General features: G+C 38.1%; 1 protein-coding gene across 4 annotated transcripts in view; it reads right to left on the bottom strand.

Moving 5' to 3' along the window:
- The window catches only part of EYA4 (EYA transcriptional coactivator and phosphatase 4), a 140621-nt gene that overhangs the window by 59746 nt on the left and 63519 nt on the right, over positions 1–17356 (bottom strand). For all 4 annotated transcript variants that reach the window (XM_077175343.1, XM_077175346.1, XM_077175344.1 and 1 more), the window contains exon 3: positions 5699–5748. In XM_077175343.1, the coding sequence (XP_077031458.1) occupies positions 5699–5748 (50 nt within the window). The remainder of the gene's footprint in view (positions 1–5698; positions 5749–17356) is intronic.

The raw sequence follows: 17356 nt of genomic DNA, 5'->3' as shown, positions 1-17356 counted from the left end.
TGCCTTTGGTCAAATTGTGTATCTCCCTGGTTTTACAATAAATCAGCAGATCAACAGGTGATTGCTGGTGGAGTCTCCATGGTTTCCCAGGGGAAGAGGGAAACAGTAAGGTGTCAATAGAATGAAGTTCAAACAAATGGCATTTCCAAATTTCCTACCTTACATGTCTACTTCAGGATGAGAGGAATCTCACCTTCAAAGTCTAAATCAGAGTCCTACCAATAACTAATTTCCTCAAATGAAGGCCATTTATCACGTCATAATGATCTACAGATTATTCAATATGGGATACAGTGGAGCTACACTTCTGACTCAGAAAAGCATTATCCTCTGGTCAAGATAAGCTATATATTGTTCACAAGACCTTCTAAACACTTACCTTCTAAAAAATGCTTCTAAGACATGGATGAGAACAAAATTAGGAAGCCTAATGTGTTTAACAACATATAAGAAAGCCAGGTAGACTGGTTTGCTCATTTTCACTGCACAATGAATACGATTTATTTTTTGTATTATAATTGCTGAAACTTTAATCACAATTTTCATACCTATTGCTGGCTTTTCTTGCTCAGCAGCTCAACTGCAACTCCTCTTTACTATGTAACAATAATAATATTCATCTCTTGAACTGCAAATGAATGGCAAGGTACTGCTGGTCCCACTCTACTAGGAACACGTATGCAGATAGTCACCGGTTTGCAAAGTCATGGAGAAGGCATGAAAGCTTCATCACAGAATCTGTCAGGTGCCTGTAAAGCCTGGATTTGGGCTCAGTGTTAGATCTGGTAAATACAGGCCAGCCAATGCCTGACTGAAAGAATGAACCATCACCATGATCATTCTGAGATAAGATTCTTAAGGTCTTGTTGAGGGAATTAGTTTGTGGAAGAAATTTCAGGTGTATTTTAGTTGAAACCTATAAGAATGAAACATGATGGTTCAATGGTTGTTTGTTGGATGCAGATGGGTGTTTGGAATAACATGCAGAAGATACATGTTACTTTTATTTTAATTTTTTTAAAGTATATGAATGGTTGTGAAAACACTGTACGGTAATGCACGCATGCAGCATTAGCATAGCTCAGATTCGGTGATCATAGTGAATACTGCATTCACAACAGTGAGCCCAAAACTGCAGAGGAAACAAACTTTGGTCAAGAGAAGTGAATGGGAAAACTGTGGTAGCTCTCACTGACATTCAATACCATCTATTTACTGGTGAATGCATTAATGACAATAATTGTCTCTGGATGTGCATGTGCACTCTGTATCCTGACCAATTAAAAACCATGAGTAGGTATCAAAATGAGACCAGTGAGAAAATGTGAAAGCCTACTTCTCATTCAAAAGTTTTAAGTAAGACTTTTAAAATGAAACAGAAACAGGAATTAATATATTTTAAATCTTACTTTGTGGTGCACATAGAAGCATGGGTGTTGAAAAACAGAACAGCAATCATTTGATGAACAGCTGCAATCTATGCTAGCAACCTCACTGAACCCCACCCTGAATTGAAATACTGGAGGCCTTTTTAAACACATAAAAAAATCCCTGTGCACTTTTTTGGATAACTGCTTTATCTGGCAACTTGATCTGTGCATAGGATTCAGTATTCACCAGTGATCATCACTGGTGAATTTGTAGTTTGGTAACACATAGGGACAAACCCCATCTAACCAGTATCAATGCAGTAACTGTAGTGCCCCTGATTTACACTCTTCTTACAGCATCTGATAAAGTTTTAAATGGGAGGATTTACTTAAAACTGGGTTAATTTCCTTTTACTTTGCTTTTAGATATTTTTTTAAAGTGTGTAAAGGAAAAGTCAAGAAGAATGGATATTACTGGAAATATTGGATACACGGGTTTGTAGTAAAAATCAAGCAATAAAGTGGAGGGCTTCCTGCTCTATGGGGCTTAATTTTAACTTACTAATACAAAAATCCATTGCCCTTCTGTACATACACAAGTAATGTATTTTTGACACTATGTATCCTAAGTATTCCTAAGTTGCTTTGTCAGCTTTTATCCCTAACTTACAAAAGTACTCATCAAAACCTTCAAGTTTTCCCTTTCTTCCTATAGATAGGTTCATCACAACATAAATATCATAGCTTTAAGAAGGAAAGTATGTGAGATATTCAGCCATTTTCCTTTACCTTTCCAGGAAAAAAGAAACTGTGTTTAAACTGTCAGAAAAATCTCTTCATTCTGCTGCAGTCTTCCATCCACTCCAGATGGTAAAAAAACCCATTTTTTTTCCTATAATCAGTGAACTTTGAGGCAACAGTAGAAGACCCTGCTGAATTTCCATTTGCAATGACTTCCACTCCCTCATTTCATTTCTCTCCTCCCTATTTAATTTTATAGCCCAGAAAAACCAATACTTACTCTCACGCCTCAATTCCTGATGTGACTTTTGTCTTACAGTGGAATCTCTGGCAGGCCTGGTGGTATGAGAAGGAGGATTTGGGGGTAGGAGAGATGCATTCATTAAGCAGACTGCTATGTCAAAGAAAGATGCTGCCCTGGGATGTGTGGCCAAATAGAATATGCTGTTACTGAGTGGGAGCAGGAGTCTCAGACTTCCTATTTAGCATTTTACCAGACTTCAGAATAACATATATTCTAGCATTTCCACAGGTCATATGGTATGAGGTTTTTAGTGTAGCTTACAGGTTTCAGGGGAACAAAATTATTCCTTATTAGAATTAAAATGGCTTTTTTATTGCCTAAGTAAAAAGGAAGATTGTTGACAATTGCAAACAAGTTAACTTTCAAGCACTGCACTAGACTTCAGCAATTCTTGTATGACATTGAATTTCATGAAGGAGCTGTTCAGCACACTGGGGATTGATACCATTTTAAAGTTGCCTGTCATAAAAGAAAATTAAGAGCAACATATGTCTGTAGGCTCTGAAGACAGGAACTTCTCTCCCTAACCCTGCTAGTGAATTTGATACAGGGCCAGCATGTCAAAATGGCCCATCATGCTGCTCTTGCCTGCTCCAGACTTGTGGTGGAACAGTTGGCAAGTCCCAAGTATTCACTGCCTCTGTATCACACACCAACATCCCCAGAAAGCATTTTGCATGACTGGATAACTACCCAGGGTTGCTGGGTGAATTTGACTTTTACTACAGAATTATGAAGAAACAATGCCATAATATTGATACAGCCGCAACACCACCACTGTAAGGTGTAATGCCATCACCTAGGTATAAAAGGAAGTATTCAGAACTCCTTCATAGGGACATGATTAAAAAACTCCCAAGAAACTATGACAGAATTTGTAAGACACAGTTGTTTGTGAATCAAAATATCTGTCAGTGACATTGACAAGTCATATGTTTCCTTTTGTGTTTACAGCTTGCCTATTCACCATAACTTCAATTCTTAACTACAGATCCCTCTCCCTCTGTGCAAGTTACTTGTCCATTAAGACGAGAAGCATTTTCTCTAAATAAATGCCAGGAAGGTTGATTTTTATTGCATGTATAGCTGGTCACTTGTGGAAAGCATTTTTTAACATGCTGCATAGGTTAGTATACCCCTTAAAAATTTAGTAGTCACATCTGCAGTTTGACTGCTTCTTTCTAAAAGACAAACCCAGGCCAAGCAAGACAAAGAATCTGCTGATACACACATGTCACTCCAAGAATTCTCCTGACAAAGTTCCCACACCCAATTTAATTACTTCCCTACTGTAAAAACACTTTCCATCTGCATTTATTGTAATAGTTTCAAATCCAAAACTAACAGACTATAAAGCTAGCTAAATAAATGAATGATATTGGCCTTAGGTCCCAAGCCAGGAGCTATTCTGTAAGGCTGCGTGTCTCCAGCATTCATTTTTATGCTGATGTTTCATTTTATGTGCAGTGTTTTCACTTAAGCCTTGTTTAGAGAAGAATTACCTTGCTCCAGGCTCTGAAGTGTGATGTGCCACACAGAGCCCTCTAGTGCTCCTACAGCCCAAGGTCTGTCAGAGATTCCCCTCTAAGACCAAAAGTCACATTGCAACCAAAAAATCCCACTTCAGGCTGTATACACAGCACTGCATATGCTCAGGCTTGGAACACTAATTTCAACTCTGTCTGATATAACCTCCAACTGAGGTTGCAGAGCTCAAAATGAAAAGTATTTCTGTTTGAAAATGCATTTCAAAAAATGAAACTACCAGATTAACTATTTGTAACATAGGTTCTCTTGCACATTCAGGAGAAAAAAAAAGTATCTTGTTCCTCAGACACAGCATGAAGAATTTAACTATAACTTGTAAGAAATTTCCTGATGTGCAGAGATAGTAACACTACATTGCATTCAGGGTCCTCAGGTTTGTTGCAGTTTGTTTTCATCATGCTTTGATGAAATAACATCAGTCTGGAATTCATAGATTTTAAAGGCTTGAGATACAATAGTCTCATTTGGCAATCACAACACTTAAAACTACACACTTGTATATGAGTGTTATGCTACACTGGGATTCTCCATGGTGTCAAAATAGTCAGAAGGAATTTGACCTTTATAATAAATTTTAATCCAAAGCAGCAGCACAGCAGATAAGTTTTTCATTTAGAAGTTGCGAGTACTGAAGGGCAAAGCGGGTTTCCACTGAAGTCCTGGTCAAAACTGCTACTGACTATGCTGAAAGCATATTTGGACACTGAACTATCTCATCCCTTTTCAGTTCTAATCACACTAAATGAAAATACATATTAATGACAGACATGAGCTAATCAAAGAAATTCAGATGGTACATAGTGCAGCTCAAGGCACAGATACTATAATGGCCTTGGATGCTGCAGGTGACCCCCAGAGGATCCTGCTGCAATAATTAAGGAACATAGTTAAGATATAGGTAAGGATGGGTTTGGGGTACAAACCTTGAATTATTTAACTTTTCTGAGTTTTAGTGACAATGTTAGTGAAATGTCAGGTTTATTTTGTAGCTCTCCCCTCACAACGAAAGCTTCTGACACTGAAGCTTTCTGAAATAGTCTTCTATACAGAAGCAAGACAAAGACAAGGAGCACTCACTAAATACTGAAGAAAACTATCCTCCAGTTTACTAACCACAAGGAAGACGCACATCTAAAACAGCTACTACTTCACTTGCTCAAAATTATCCATACAGGTACATACATGTGTGGAACACGGAAGTTAAATCCTTTTCCTTTTCCCCATGTACATGATATTGGAAATGACTGTGCTGGAAAGGAATGTACGGCTTCTTTCCAGCTTATGAACACAGCATGTTTTTCACATGTGAAAACAAAATGAAGTTTTGGCAAGGGCAAATTTTCCTAAATAAATTGTTTTCCACAATGGAAATAGACTATATTTTCAATAAACTTCAAGACTCAGATATGCAGTAAAGGGATAACTGAAGAAAGTGAGATCCGATCACACAGATTTCCCTACACTATTTAAGAGTTGGTATTGTTTTTTAATTCAATGTGACCATTCAGTGCTATGCCATCATCTAAACTCAACAACCCAGACTCTAGGCTGCATCTTTGACAGGGAAAAGGGAAAAATCTCTTTTCTAGAGTGAAAACCATTACAACTGATCCAACCATTCGTTCTTTGCAAAATATAACTCCATGGCTCTGGTGCTACAAATCCACGGCCCAGCTCAGCCTCGCTCTCTGCCACCACACCGCAGTCAGTCGGCGTCGGCCCTCCAGCACCATACCTGGGATTCTGCGGCTCTGAACCATCGGACTCTGGACACGGCTTCTTCACCTGCAGGAGCAAAGCAGTGCTGGTTAGTCTCACTTGAAACACAACTTCCTCTTGCTCCCCCCCCCATTCCAGCAGAACTTAAAGCGGATCCTGCTCTGCTCACCGGGATCTCTATAAAATATTTCCCGCACTTTACAGCAGCGGTTTGCTGTACTATACAGTGTGTTTCATTATTATCCCATGAACAGCTGCCAACTGCACTTCCCCAGGCTCCATTAGTGGGTTAAATGTTCAGCTAAAATAGCTTGGGGAGTAGTCTTAACTAGGAACAAAGAAACCAAAGAACCAGGTTCCCCACTTTGAAATGAGAAAGCCATACTGTTCTCAGCTTGGCCAAGAAATGTTTCCCCAATTGATACTGCTTCTGTTTCCTGCTAAAGCTCAAAATAATAAACACTAGGTTCTGGGACAAAGCGCACCATTAGTTAAATAATTCATATGGTATTTTTAATTTTGTGAATCTGCTAACTGTATGTTAACTATATTTTCCTATTGCATCAATGAATACATGCACTGTTTTCACTCATATTTGCAATACATAAGTACATAAAAGAAATTTTAGCTTCCAATTTGATCTCCGCAATACACTGCTGTAGGCTGATTGGAGGTGATAAAATCCATCACTGTCAAAAAAAATTAGAAAACTGTTCTCCTACAGACTAGGTATCTCCTTGGGATCTTCATGATTTCCAGCAAAAATTTAATTGTACCTTCTGGTAATCTAAATTACTTGCATTTTCAGCAGAGGAAAAAAAATTTTGCTCACTAGCTCACTAATGTAAAATCCAGGGCTCTGTGGGAGGTTTTGAAGTTCCAGTTTTAAAGCCACCTAGAAATATCGCTCACTGAGGCTCACTTGGTGTGAGAGACACAATAAAAAAAAAACCTCTCCCTTTACAACCAGCAAGTTCAATGACAAGTTTCAGGATACCTTGCATCAAGAAACTCTTCTATACTTTTTTGCTACTTTAAAAATATTTCAGAGAAAAAAAAAGTGACTTTGACTCACTTCTACTGAAGTTATTGACAAATGACCAAACACTCACCAGGCCCAACAGAAAAAAGGATTTAACTAATGCTAAATATTTTATATATATATATAAGTTACCTCAGCTGAATGCCATGGAACATCACTCACAGAAATGAGCCACTCATAGAGCATGATACACAGTCAGGGCTCACACAAACCCAAACCTGACAGGCAGTATTTCAGGTGCAAACATCATTGCTATAGCTTTATGTTAACCACATTGTTATTAAAGTAGCATAACATCTGAAGTAAAGTAAAATACTTCAGATATGTAAGCGTATGACCATCTGCCATGAAAAATGCCTTCAGTGTGCATTATATACAAACATGAGAAATAGTTATTCAGATTATTGTGTCTCCTGAGTGTGTCAGTGTCAGAGGGAACTGTTCAAAAAATATATTCAAGATCATTTAAAGACACTGAAATTACAACAGCCTCTCCTTGACAGGACGTGTTTAATTTAGGAGCAGCTTGTCTCAACTGAGTTACAAAGGTTTTGACCAGAAAAATAATATTTTCATTTAATATATAAAATATAATTTAAAATTATTGAAAACATAATGTATTTAGAGCTATAAAATACAATAACATAATTAAAATTAATTAGAAAAAGAAGTATATGCCTAGTAGCTGTATAGTATAAACCCTAGTAGATCTTTTTCCATGTCCGTTTAGCATACTCACTTCCAGCATATTTTTATTATCTCCTTGCTCTTAAATTTACTGGAATTTATACATTCCTTTCCAATTTCTTTTCTGTTCTGTGGTTGCCACCAGAAGCACTGTCTCTCACATTTGCACTGGGGCTCAGATCTCACTCCCCAGGAAAGTTCAACCACTGACTTTAACCAGCTGCTGGAGAGTCTGTCACCCAGACATCCCAACACCCTGTGGTGGGCAACTACCACAGCAGCCCAAAGATAGTTCCAGCACACATTAACATAATCCAAGCACTTTTAATATACAGAATATATTAAGACCCCTGGTTTTCCTGGGCAGGGATGATGCAGGAATTCGGTACTCACACATGAGTTTTCCTACTATAGCTCACATGACTACTGCATTTTGTTTTGACCAACATTACAAAGCAATCTAAATATCTGAAAGGTTATGCTTTATCCATACAAATTAACATTAAACATTAAAAAAAAAAAGAACCAAAAAATTAGCAACAAAAGCCCCAACTGATAAATTTCGATAAAAGTTGAAAGGTCCCAGCAGAAAAGCCACTGATCAATTGTATCAAAAAGACTCACTTCCTGTGTGATGCAACAAACTTGGGGAGGAAAAAAAAGTGAGTATTTTTTATTTAAGAATATTGCAATGAAAGCAAAATGCTTAAAAAGTGAGAGTATTTCAGGTTTGACACTTGGAATATAGATGATGCAGTTCATCCATGAACACTATCTTAAGAAATGTGCAGAAGCACAGAGATTTGGCTTGTCCTCTGAGACTAAATGTAAACTTCATTGTGTATCTTTAGGTCCCTCTATGAGAAAAAAGATTTAATAAATAAAAATGTTATTTCTTAAAGAACGAACAGGCATGGGATTTTCTTTCAAGTGGCCATATGGAATCAACACTATTTCTGTTCAAGGCTACTCAAGTAGCAAAACAAATTCTGTTATTCATAAAATTATGCCACCCTTGAAGGTGAACAGAAAATCACTGTGAAAATGTCTGATCAAAGACTAAATATTGTTTCCTTTGTCTTCAGCTGCACTGTTTTACCTCTTAATCTGCCTTGCTGACTGTTTTCAAAATAATTAACTTTCACTAACACCACATTTATTTACATTCTCATGTGTTAAATGCTATAAAAAGAACCTTTTTCTTTACTCTTGCTCTGTTTTCCTTTCCCCCCTCTCTGTTTACACAGGTCTTCTCACCATTTTAGTTAAATGCATGTTGAGAATCATTCACAAGAGTAAGATTCCAGTTTCAGTTTGAATTCTGTTGAACTGCACTGATCTTGCCTACTCTGGTTGCCTGCTACAAAATATTTGCAAAGTTTCAGCTAAAAACCTTCAAAAATTTGTGAAAACAAACTGCTGTGTTCATGTTTTGAATGTCACATCATTATGCTGCTAATTGCTTCAGCACCTGAAAGTTGGGGGCAAAATCCCAGAACTGAAAGGGCAGAGGGAGAGTTACTAATACCCAGAAATGATAATTTCTGTGAAATGGTGTCCACATTTATTTCAGTTCGTAAGATACTAAAAGGCCTGTTGTCACACTGTTGGTGAACTCCTGCTGCAGTGTGGCTCCTCAATTTCTGAAGACCCTATCTGCATTGAATACTCTCCATCTCAAAGATGCTGGTGCTGAACAAGCCTTAGGATTACTTCAGAGTGCCAGGAGAACCCCATGTTGTTGGGAAATTTGACATTATCAAAACTCTCCCTCTTTGCTTAGTTCTATCCCCCACTGTGCAGTGCCCTGGGTACAGGGTACCCAGGCAGTACCCTGATGAAAGAAAAAAAACCCTGTAGACTCAAGTGAAGGGAGGAAAAAGAGGAAAAAAAAACCCCAAAAAACCAAACAGGGAGAGGGAACAGAAATCAGGGCACAAAAGAAGAATGGGCTCTCCATGGTGGCAAAACTAGAGGAGAGCAGAAGCCAAGTGAAAAAAGAATGTGACAGATGTAGGGGTGTGGTGTGGACAGCAGAAGAACACTGGGACTGGCTGAGATGGAACACCACAGTTTGCTCTCCTCTCTTCTAGATTTGGGCCTAACACTACAAATACATGCCTAAGCACTCATCAGATACCTGTGAAACTCATTACAAAAGTCATTAGTGACCAGTCTGCCCAGAGTAATGGACTAGTTCTGCTACTCGAGCTGTACAGAAGACCTAATTAATGATCCAAGCTGGGAAAATATACTTTGACCTTAGATGATTGTGTATAAATGTTATTTTTATGTAGAAAAATGAAAGTCTCACTTGGCCTAAACTTTTATTAAAAATAATCAAAGTTTTATACAATTTCTACCTTCACCTGACTTGGTACATCAGAATTCAAATATGAGCACTGTTAAAAGTGTCTGATAATTTGAGGTCACTGTGAAAAAGATATGCATTTATTAGGCAGCAAAAAAAGATATGCATTTATTAGGCAGTAAATGCAATAAAGGTATATGATAAATATTTACATGATGAAGGATTTTCTATTAATTGGGCTTTGGATGCTTCATGTTTAACAAAGATAGAGTGAGGAACATTAAAAGAAAAATCTAACTATGCATTCACTGGAAAAAAAGACACCCCCTGGAAAGCCTAAGATGTCAGGTAATAAGATCTGCACCATAATGTGCAAGAAGCAGAATTTCCACAGGCCATATTAATTCTGGCATTTCCTTGCTTCTGATGCTTTTCTTTGCAACATTAACATCTTTTAACATGATTTTATTGGACCCCATTACACTAAATGTTAAACCATGAAATGGTCCTGCTCTATGAGGTGTTCTCACACACACACACACACTGGTGGTATTAAACTCATAATGCAACACAGGTGAGAAATCCTTTCTAACACTTACAGCTGAAAAATCTTGCCACATCAGCACTAAATTACTCTGGCAATGAATCTGCTGAGTTCCCTCATCTACTGCACCAATTATGGCCTTGAGGGTCCCTCCTAAATCAGTAGGGCTGTAACAGGGCTGAGTAGAGCCTGCAGTGCTTTGGGCCTGGAGGAAGCAGCTATGCATGGTGGAGCTGTGGAGACTCTGACATCACGGAGACAAGAATGCAGAAAGGAAAATACTTTTGGCAGACCCAAGGACAACCTCAAATCACATCTTTGTGCTTCCTCAGCCTGTGTGATTGCTCTGGAGTATGGGCAGAGCAAGTGCACTTCGACTGCCTGGATGTTTCCCTACAGCAAATTACTCTGGAGGAAGTTGACCCATCTCTGCTCGCTGTCCAGGGAAGGGACTATGTCTGTAGAACAACTCCAGGAGAGGATGGCACAGGCAGGGGAACAACTTGATGGTAATACCAGGTAGAAAAATATGACTCAGGATATTGACACTGTCATGAGTATGAATAGTAAAGAAAAGTATTTCTCCTCAAATGTTTTTTGGATGCTGACTTTGATAAGTGTTTACATGGAGTTTTATAACCATCTTGACAACAAAAAACCCTTAATGGAGACTGTCTTTACAATGCCTTTGTACACATCATTTGCCAAAGATTTCTTTTGCTGCCATGATGTCATTGATACCACAAAACAAATAATGTCATTTGCTTGACCAACAAAAACAGGGGAAGGTTTTGCTTACAGATACAGCTCTGGGATTGAGTCACAAATTGTAACCATGCAGAAAATCTATGTGCTTTTGATTTAATTAAAAAAAACCCACAACCGAACAACAAATATTCTTGAAAGTGAAGCAGTTTTTGATGGCTGAATTCAAATAATACTCCAACTATGTATGTCCTGTGAAGACAAAATCTCAGTGAAGCTTCTGCAAAATCAAACATATGCTGAGTAGACCTAGAGAAACATATGAAAAGAATTCTAAATAATCCCAAATTCTGAACTGATTTTTTCACAGTAATTCATTATTCAGCCACACTTCCATAAACCTAGTGACAATATTAAAATTCTATAAAGTTTATATTAAAATACAATATTAAATGAAATTAAAATCCATATGAAAATGTAAATTAAAATGTAAGACTACACAGTTGTGCACAAGCAAATTTTAATTACATTTCTGGTGTAGTTAAAACCCAAACACTGATGCTACTGTTGAATGAAAGAACTTGAAGCAATAGAAAATTGATTTTTCCCCCTATCTTTCACAGTGCAAAGACTGTACATATTTGAATCACACCCTGAAATAGGTCTGTCATATTTCAGCAGATCTGAAAACAAGAGTTCTGACTGCAATGGAAGAATGAATAAAAATATGCTACATAAATTGATTTAAAATTCTCTGTTCAAGGAGTTTTTCAGTTGTTGGTTTGGTTTTTCTTCATAAAAGTCTATATGAGCTCGTTCTCTACTGGAAACAATATGTCTGCTCACCACCTAAACTAGGTTTAGCTATTCAGTGGTCTCTTCTAAGTAATGAAATCATTCATTATGCCATCAACTACAATTGACAACTCTAATCAAAACAAGATTAAGGTTTGAGCTTTTTAAATGAAAGTATAGTGCAAATTATTTAAAAGTTTTGAGTATGAAAGCAGTCTGCTGACGCTGACCTTTGCATTTTATGTAGCACAGTAGAGGAGACTTCATATTCAAAGACATCAGATATGTTTCCATGCCCCTAAGGGGTGAGAGCAAGGTATGGGAACAAGAAAAGTCAGTGCTGTTCCACCATCACTTCTGTTTTCCATGCAAAACTTTCCTGAGATAGGTTTGTTCTCGATGAAATGCATAATTGCATGTTTTTACAGTAGTAACTCTGGCCAGAACCACTTGGAGATGTACACCTAACATGCAAGGAATACTAATCCAGAAGGGATATATTTAGTATTAAATACCTACAGTTCAGGCATCTAAATCAGTCTAGGCTTGTCACATAAGGGCTTCCTTTACACCGAACAGAAAGATACAGATGTATTCACTGGACCTAGAGTAGTCATCCATTTCAGGCAGATGGGAATTACACCAAATTAACTGTGACTAATGGCTTCTACTCTCCACTTACCTGCTGAAACGCAGGTAGTTGGGAAACACTGAGGAAACTGAATGGTGCTGCAAAAGAGAGAGGGACAAAGCCTGTGTGCCTCATGACATTCTCCATGAAGTCTTCTTTGTTGGCAACACTGATTATGACAATGGAGAGGGATGTCTCCCATGGAAGTTACATGCTTTAGAGCCTCAGCTCCTTTGAACCAGTCACTGAACTTAATAATTTTAAGAAGGAGCTCTGTTTTAAAAAGCGTACAATAATCTTAAATGCTTCCACTTCTTGAGATGACAATCGTCATGACTCTCACAATGTTTTGGGTTTTCTGTACAAATTGCTGATGAGAACAGTGTGGACAAACCAGAAACCAGTCCATGGACAGCCCAAAGAGCTGCAAAGAGGCACTGCATTTCATTTAGGTCTTATTTCCCCAGGCTGGAATGATGAGCAGTAACACACTGGAGCTCTTGCTGGTGTGCACATTACATACCCACTAAAGTTAATTGGAATTTAATCAATCCAGGTAAATGCCTTTTTCATATTTCTAATGAGACTATAATGATCATTTTTTTGGGGCACACTGCACGGTCTTACCATTGACACAAGCCTTTCATAAATCAGAAAGCTTTATATAAATAAAACATAAAACTCTGTTTCTATTGAGAAGTTTTAGAGAATGAAGGTATCATTAAGGTGACATGATTGATAAAATCTGAGACAACTTTAACTCCTCAATTTTCTTATCCATATGCTGTTGTTGGGGACTAAACATTCCTTCCTTGGTAATTTCTTGCTTGTGGAAAGGTTTCCTATGTGTTTGTTTTTGCAACATGACTAATGGGTTCAAACAGTTCAGAGCTCTAAGCGTTTTTAAAATCCTTTATACCTGCAAACATTTTTAAAACACATTTTAAACTGCCTTTGGCACAAGTGCACTAAAAATATCAGAGGGTGTAACAGCGTAACAGTCAAGTCATAATTTAAGCGATTGGATCCTGTAAAGTACTAACTTGTACATTTTGAAAAGCATTTATGCATGCACTGTGGGAAAAACTGGCATTCTCTTTTCCTTTTTGTTTGTTTGTGTACAATGAAAGAAGGAAATATGCCTTCCCTTAAATGGTGGGTCAGGCAGGGCAAATGCCATACTACAATGACACTTTTTGTTTCAGCCTGAGTTACCTAATAGCTCAGAGCTCACAGAATGCTTTTCCCTGCAGCTGGGAGGGTGGGCCTGGCTCCCTTTGAAAGAGAAAAGAAAAAAAAAGAATGAAAGGAGAGGAGAGGAGAGGAGAGGAGAGGAGAGGAGAGGAGAGGAGAGGAGAGGAGAGGAGAGGAGAGGAGAGGAGAGGAGAGGAGAGGAGAGGAGAGGAGAGGAGAGGAGAGGAGAGGAGAGGAGAGGAGAGGAGAGGAGAGGAAAGAGAATTCAGATTCATGAAAAAATACTAATGCACTAACACTGGTTTTCTGTCATTCTCTTTTCTTTCTCTCATAATTTTCCTAGCTCTCTTCATCCCCCCCACCCACACCATCTCTTAAAAAATGCCCACACCAACCTAAATACAAACCTTTAGCTTTTTTTTTTTTTTTTTGCCTTTTCAAGTCAGCACTATATCTCAGTGAAGCTGAATCTGCAAGTATACCCTTGGTGTCTTCCTGGTATCTCCAAACTGGCAATAGTTAGAAGATACCATTCTTAATCTAGACATGGAAAATGCTTACTGCTTTTACTTCAGTTATGTTCCCATGATGTCCTCCAGTTTTGTTGCAATCGCATCATTTTTATTTAAGTGTTTGCTTTTTAAATATCAGCATTCCCAAATACCATTGATCTCTTTTCAGGCAAAAAACCCCCAATATACTGAAATGCAGGAAAACAGTTATGCTGTGCAGTGTTTTCTAGATTTCACCTTGTGATTCCTCATCTCCACAGAAATATTGTAAGCAAACTAGGTGTATCAAAGCAGCTTTGGAGGTATCATTTAATATTCAAAGTAATACCAAGTCATCTCCTGTTATATGCATAAAATTCAGAATCTTCTCAGAAAACCTGAACTTATTTTCTTTCCTCCTGTTTTTCAAAACCAACCAGGGCCAACAAATGCAAAGAAAAAAAGAGTAAACTTTGAAGCTGAAATTTAAAGCAATGAAAGTCAGGAAGTTCAAAAGTTAATGTTCCTATGGCTGTGTTAACTTGGCCAGGTTGCAAATAGATCATGCAAATACTTCAAGCTATTTTGTTAAAGGCCTTTAGTACTGTGCCATAAAGCATAATAAAACATGCTGTTTTCTTTTCAAGTGGAAACCAACTTGTATGAGAAACAGTACAGTGTATTTCTACTGCTAATGCTGACTTCTCCACCACCAGTCAAGTATCTCTGCCTCAAGGCACATTTCTGTTCTGACAATGCTGGTGTCTCATTGGAATCCAGCTTCCCCTTAGCTCACCCAAGAGCTTACGTACTGACCCCCACAGGAACAAAGGACAACTTCTCTCCTGACTCGTTTGCCTCATCAGAAAATAATCTGTCTTTCCCCTTGAGATCAAAGAACACTTGTCACAATTTTTCCATCCCTCACTTAGATGAAATTTAAACAAATGGCCTTGTCGATCATCTCCTCCTTTCTTTACTTCACTATCCTGGTTTTTACCAAGGAGCATATTGATACCCCAGTGCAGTAAACAACATGATCTCACATCTCTCAAATACTCATCCCCACTACAGATGATTAAATACATACATGTAAAATATTCTGATTTAGCAAAGAATTTATTTTACTCTCCTTGTACTCTTTTGTTTGTCTTCTGTGTTTTTAATATACATATTGCAATGTGCCAAGGTTAAAGGAGATCAGCCCCCAAAAAACATGATTTATTCTTGGTCAAATATACTGTGTTTCTTAGCTCCATTGAGAGCTAACCCACCAACGCTGGGCCAGTATTAAGTAAGCAAAGTCTAAAAAACCACCAGTTTCACTATCCTCTCTGTCTTGGAGAAGCATACTCGTCAGCTGTATTCTTCATCCCAGAGCTAAAGGGACTTTAAAGGATTTAAGGACAAGGATTGTGGTTTTGAACTATATTCAAAAAGCTCAAGAAGAGAAAAACAGCTCTAATGTGTTCACCATACCCTTACTTGATGCGACCTTTGTACTAATTAGTTTTCAAGCACTGAAGTCTTCATAGAAGTACAACCTGTTTAAGAGTGAATGAATACCTGACTCAGATCCTGGTCTGACAGAATGGGATGGAATACTTTGGGCACACTGAAAGCATTGTATATGGATTCAGCTACATGACAACTTGATTTATTGGCAATCCAGAGTTCCTAGGTTGAGGTTTGAATTATTCCAGACAACACGGTAAGCTCTTCCTATGAGCTCTTCCAAGTTTAGCCACTTGTTCACTGGTGCCAATTTTGCTCAGATACTTTTCAGCCAACTTTTCTTCACATTTCGTCTTACCCAAGCTGTATGAGCCAGATGTAGTGGTAGAAGACCAGTTATTACCTGCAGTGTCTGCCAGCATAATCCACCCTGTGTGGCCTGTCCATCACACGTATGTCATACAAAATCAGAGGTAACGTTGCACAGCTCCTTCAGAAAAGGAGAGAAACTACTGCAGATTTTCAGTACACTTCTCAGTGTGCAGCTAGTAAGAAGGATTCAAGTCACTTCTGTGTTTTTTGGATCCTTCTTCATCTCTCAGGAGAGACAACCATATTCAATTGACAGTGTTTTAAGTGACACAATACCAAAACGATGAGAAAATTAAACTGAGCATTATTCACAGATAGTTAAGAACATCTGACTTCTTCATTATCTAAACACTGATAATTTTTTCAGTAAAAATACCTGTTATTCACTGTGCTCCTTCACAACCCTGAAAGGCAAGAGCACATTTATGCTGAGTGCGTGTGCAGAGACCCGAGGACGCAAAGAGGCTCTTTGTGACCAACTGCAATGACTGCAGAGTGAGATCCAGTTCTGCCAAATTCTGCATGGCTTCAGCAACAGCTGCCTGAGGTGATGCTGTGTTCACTCCTCCAGCAAAAGACATTCCCTGAGCAGAGGGGTTGCCAACCTTAGCACAAGCCCACAAAGATTTAAGCTTAGGCCTAAATCGGATTGGGGTGGTTTGGCCTGTTACTGTCAGTGCAACAATTCAGAATAATGAAGGTGAGTCTGAATATGCCTTAGTAGGACAGGAGGCTCAATTAATGCCAAGAAGCAACAGGTGGACAGAGCAATAAGACAGGTTGGAAGGAGATGAACAAGGTAATATGAGCAGGTAATATGAACATGATTTTAGCCCAGCACCTGTCTACCTATTAACAGCTGGCAGAGTCCTGTAAGCATTGTGGAAGATGGGAATTATGTTAAAACAGTACTAAAATAAAATAAAATTGGAAAAAAAACCTACCACAAAGCCCCAACAATAAAAAGGGTTCTGCTCTTCTGTGGTAGCTTTTCTCTTGGTAGTAGATCAAAGGTATTCAGCTATAAATATCTGACTTTTCCACAGATAATATTTATAAATCTGATCATGAACAAATGATTTGGTCTATGAAAACAGCCTAAGCTGAAGTCATCAGCTAATTGTACAACAATAGTATTTTTGCACAATGCACTGAGGCTATTCCAATTAAAACCACCTGCTTTAAGTGCATGCAAATGACTAAGCTACAAATAATTTTTAAAAGTGTGTTCAAAACTTTTGAAAAAAGTGGAAGGAGAAGGTAATAAATGTACATCATAGTCTAATTAGAGAATTACCAAGTAAATCTCCTGTTCACTAACAGTGAACAGCTGTGCTTTTTCCTAGCTTCATACATTTCTGTTCTCCCACATTACTGAAGCTAATTTGTTTAGAATTTTAGCAACAACTTCTAGCAGCTGTTCTAACAATTATAAACTACATCAGAT

This window comes from Agelaius phoeniceus, chromosome 3 (genome assembly GCF_051311805.1).
Source record: "Agelaius phoeniceus isolate bAgePho1 chromosome 3, bAgePho1.hap1, whole genome shotgun sequence".
Lineage (NCBI taxonomy): Eukaryota > Metazoa > Chordata > Aves > Passeriformes > Icteridae > Agelaius > Agelaius phoeniceus.
Note: the sequence above shows the minus strand (reverse complement) of the source record. Positions and strands in the feature narration are given on the sequence as shown.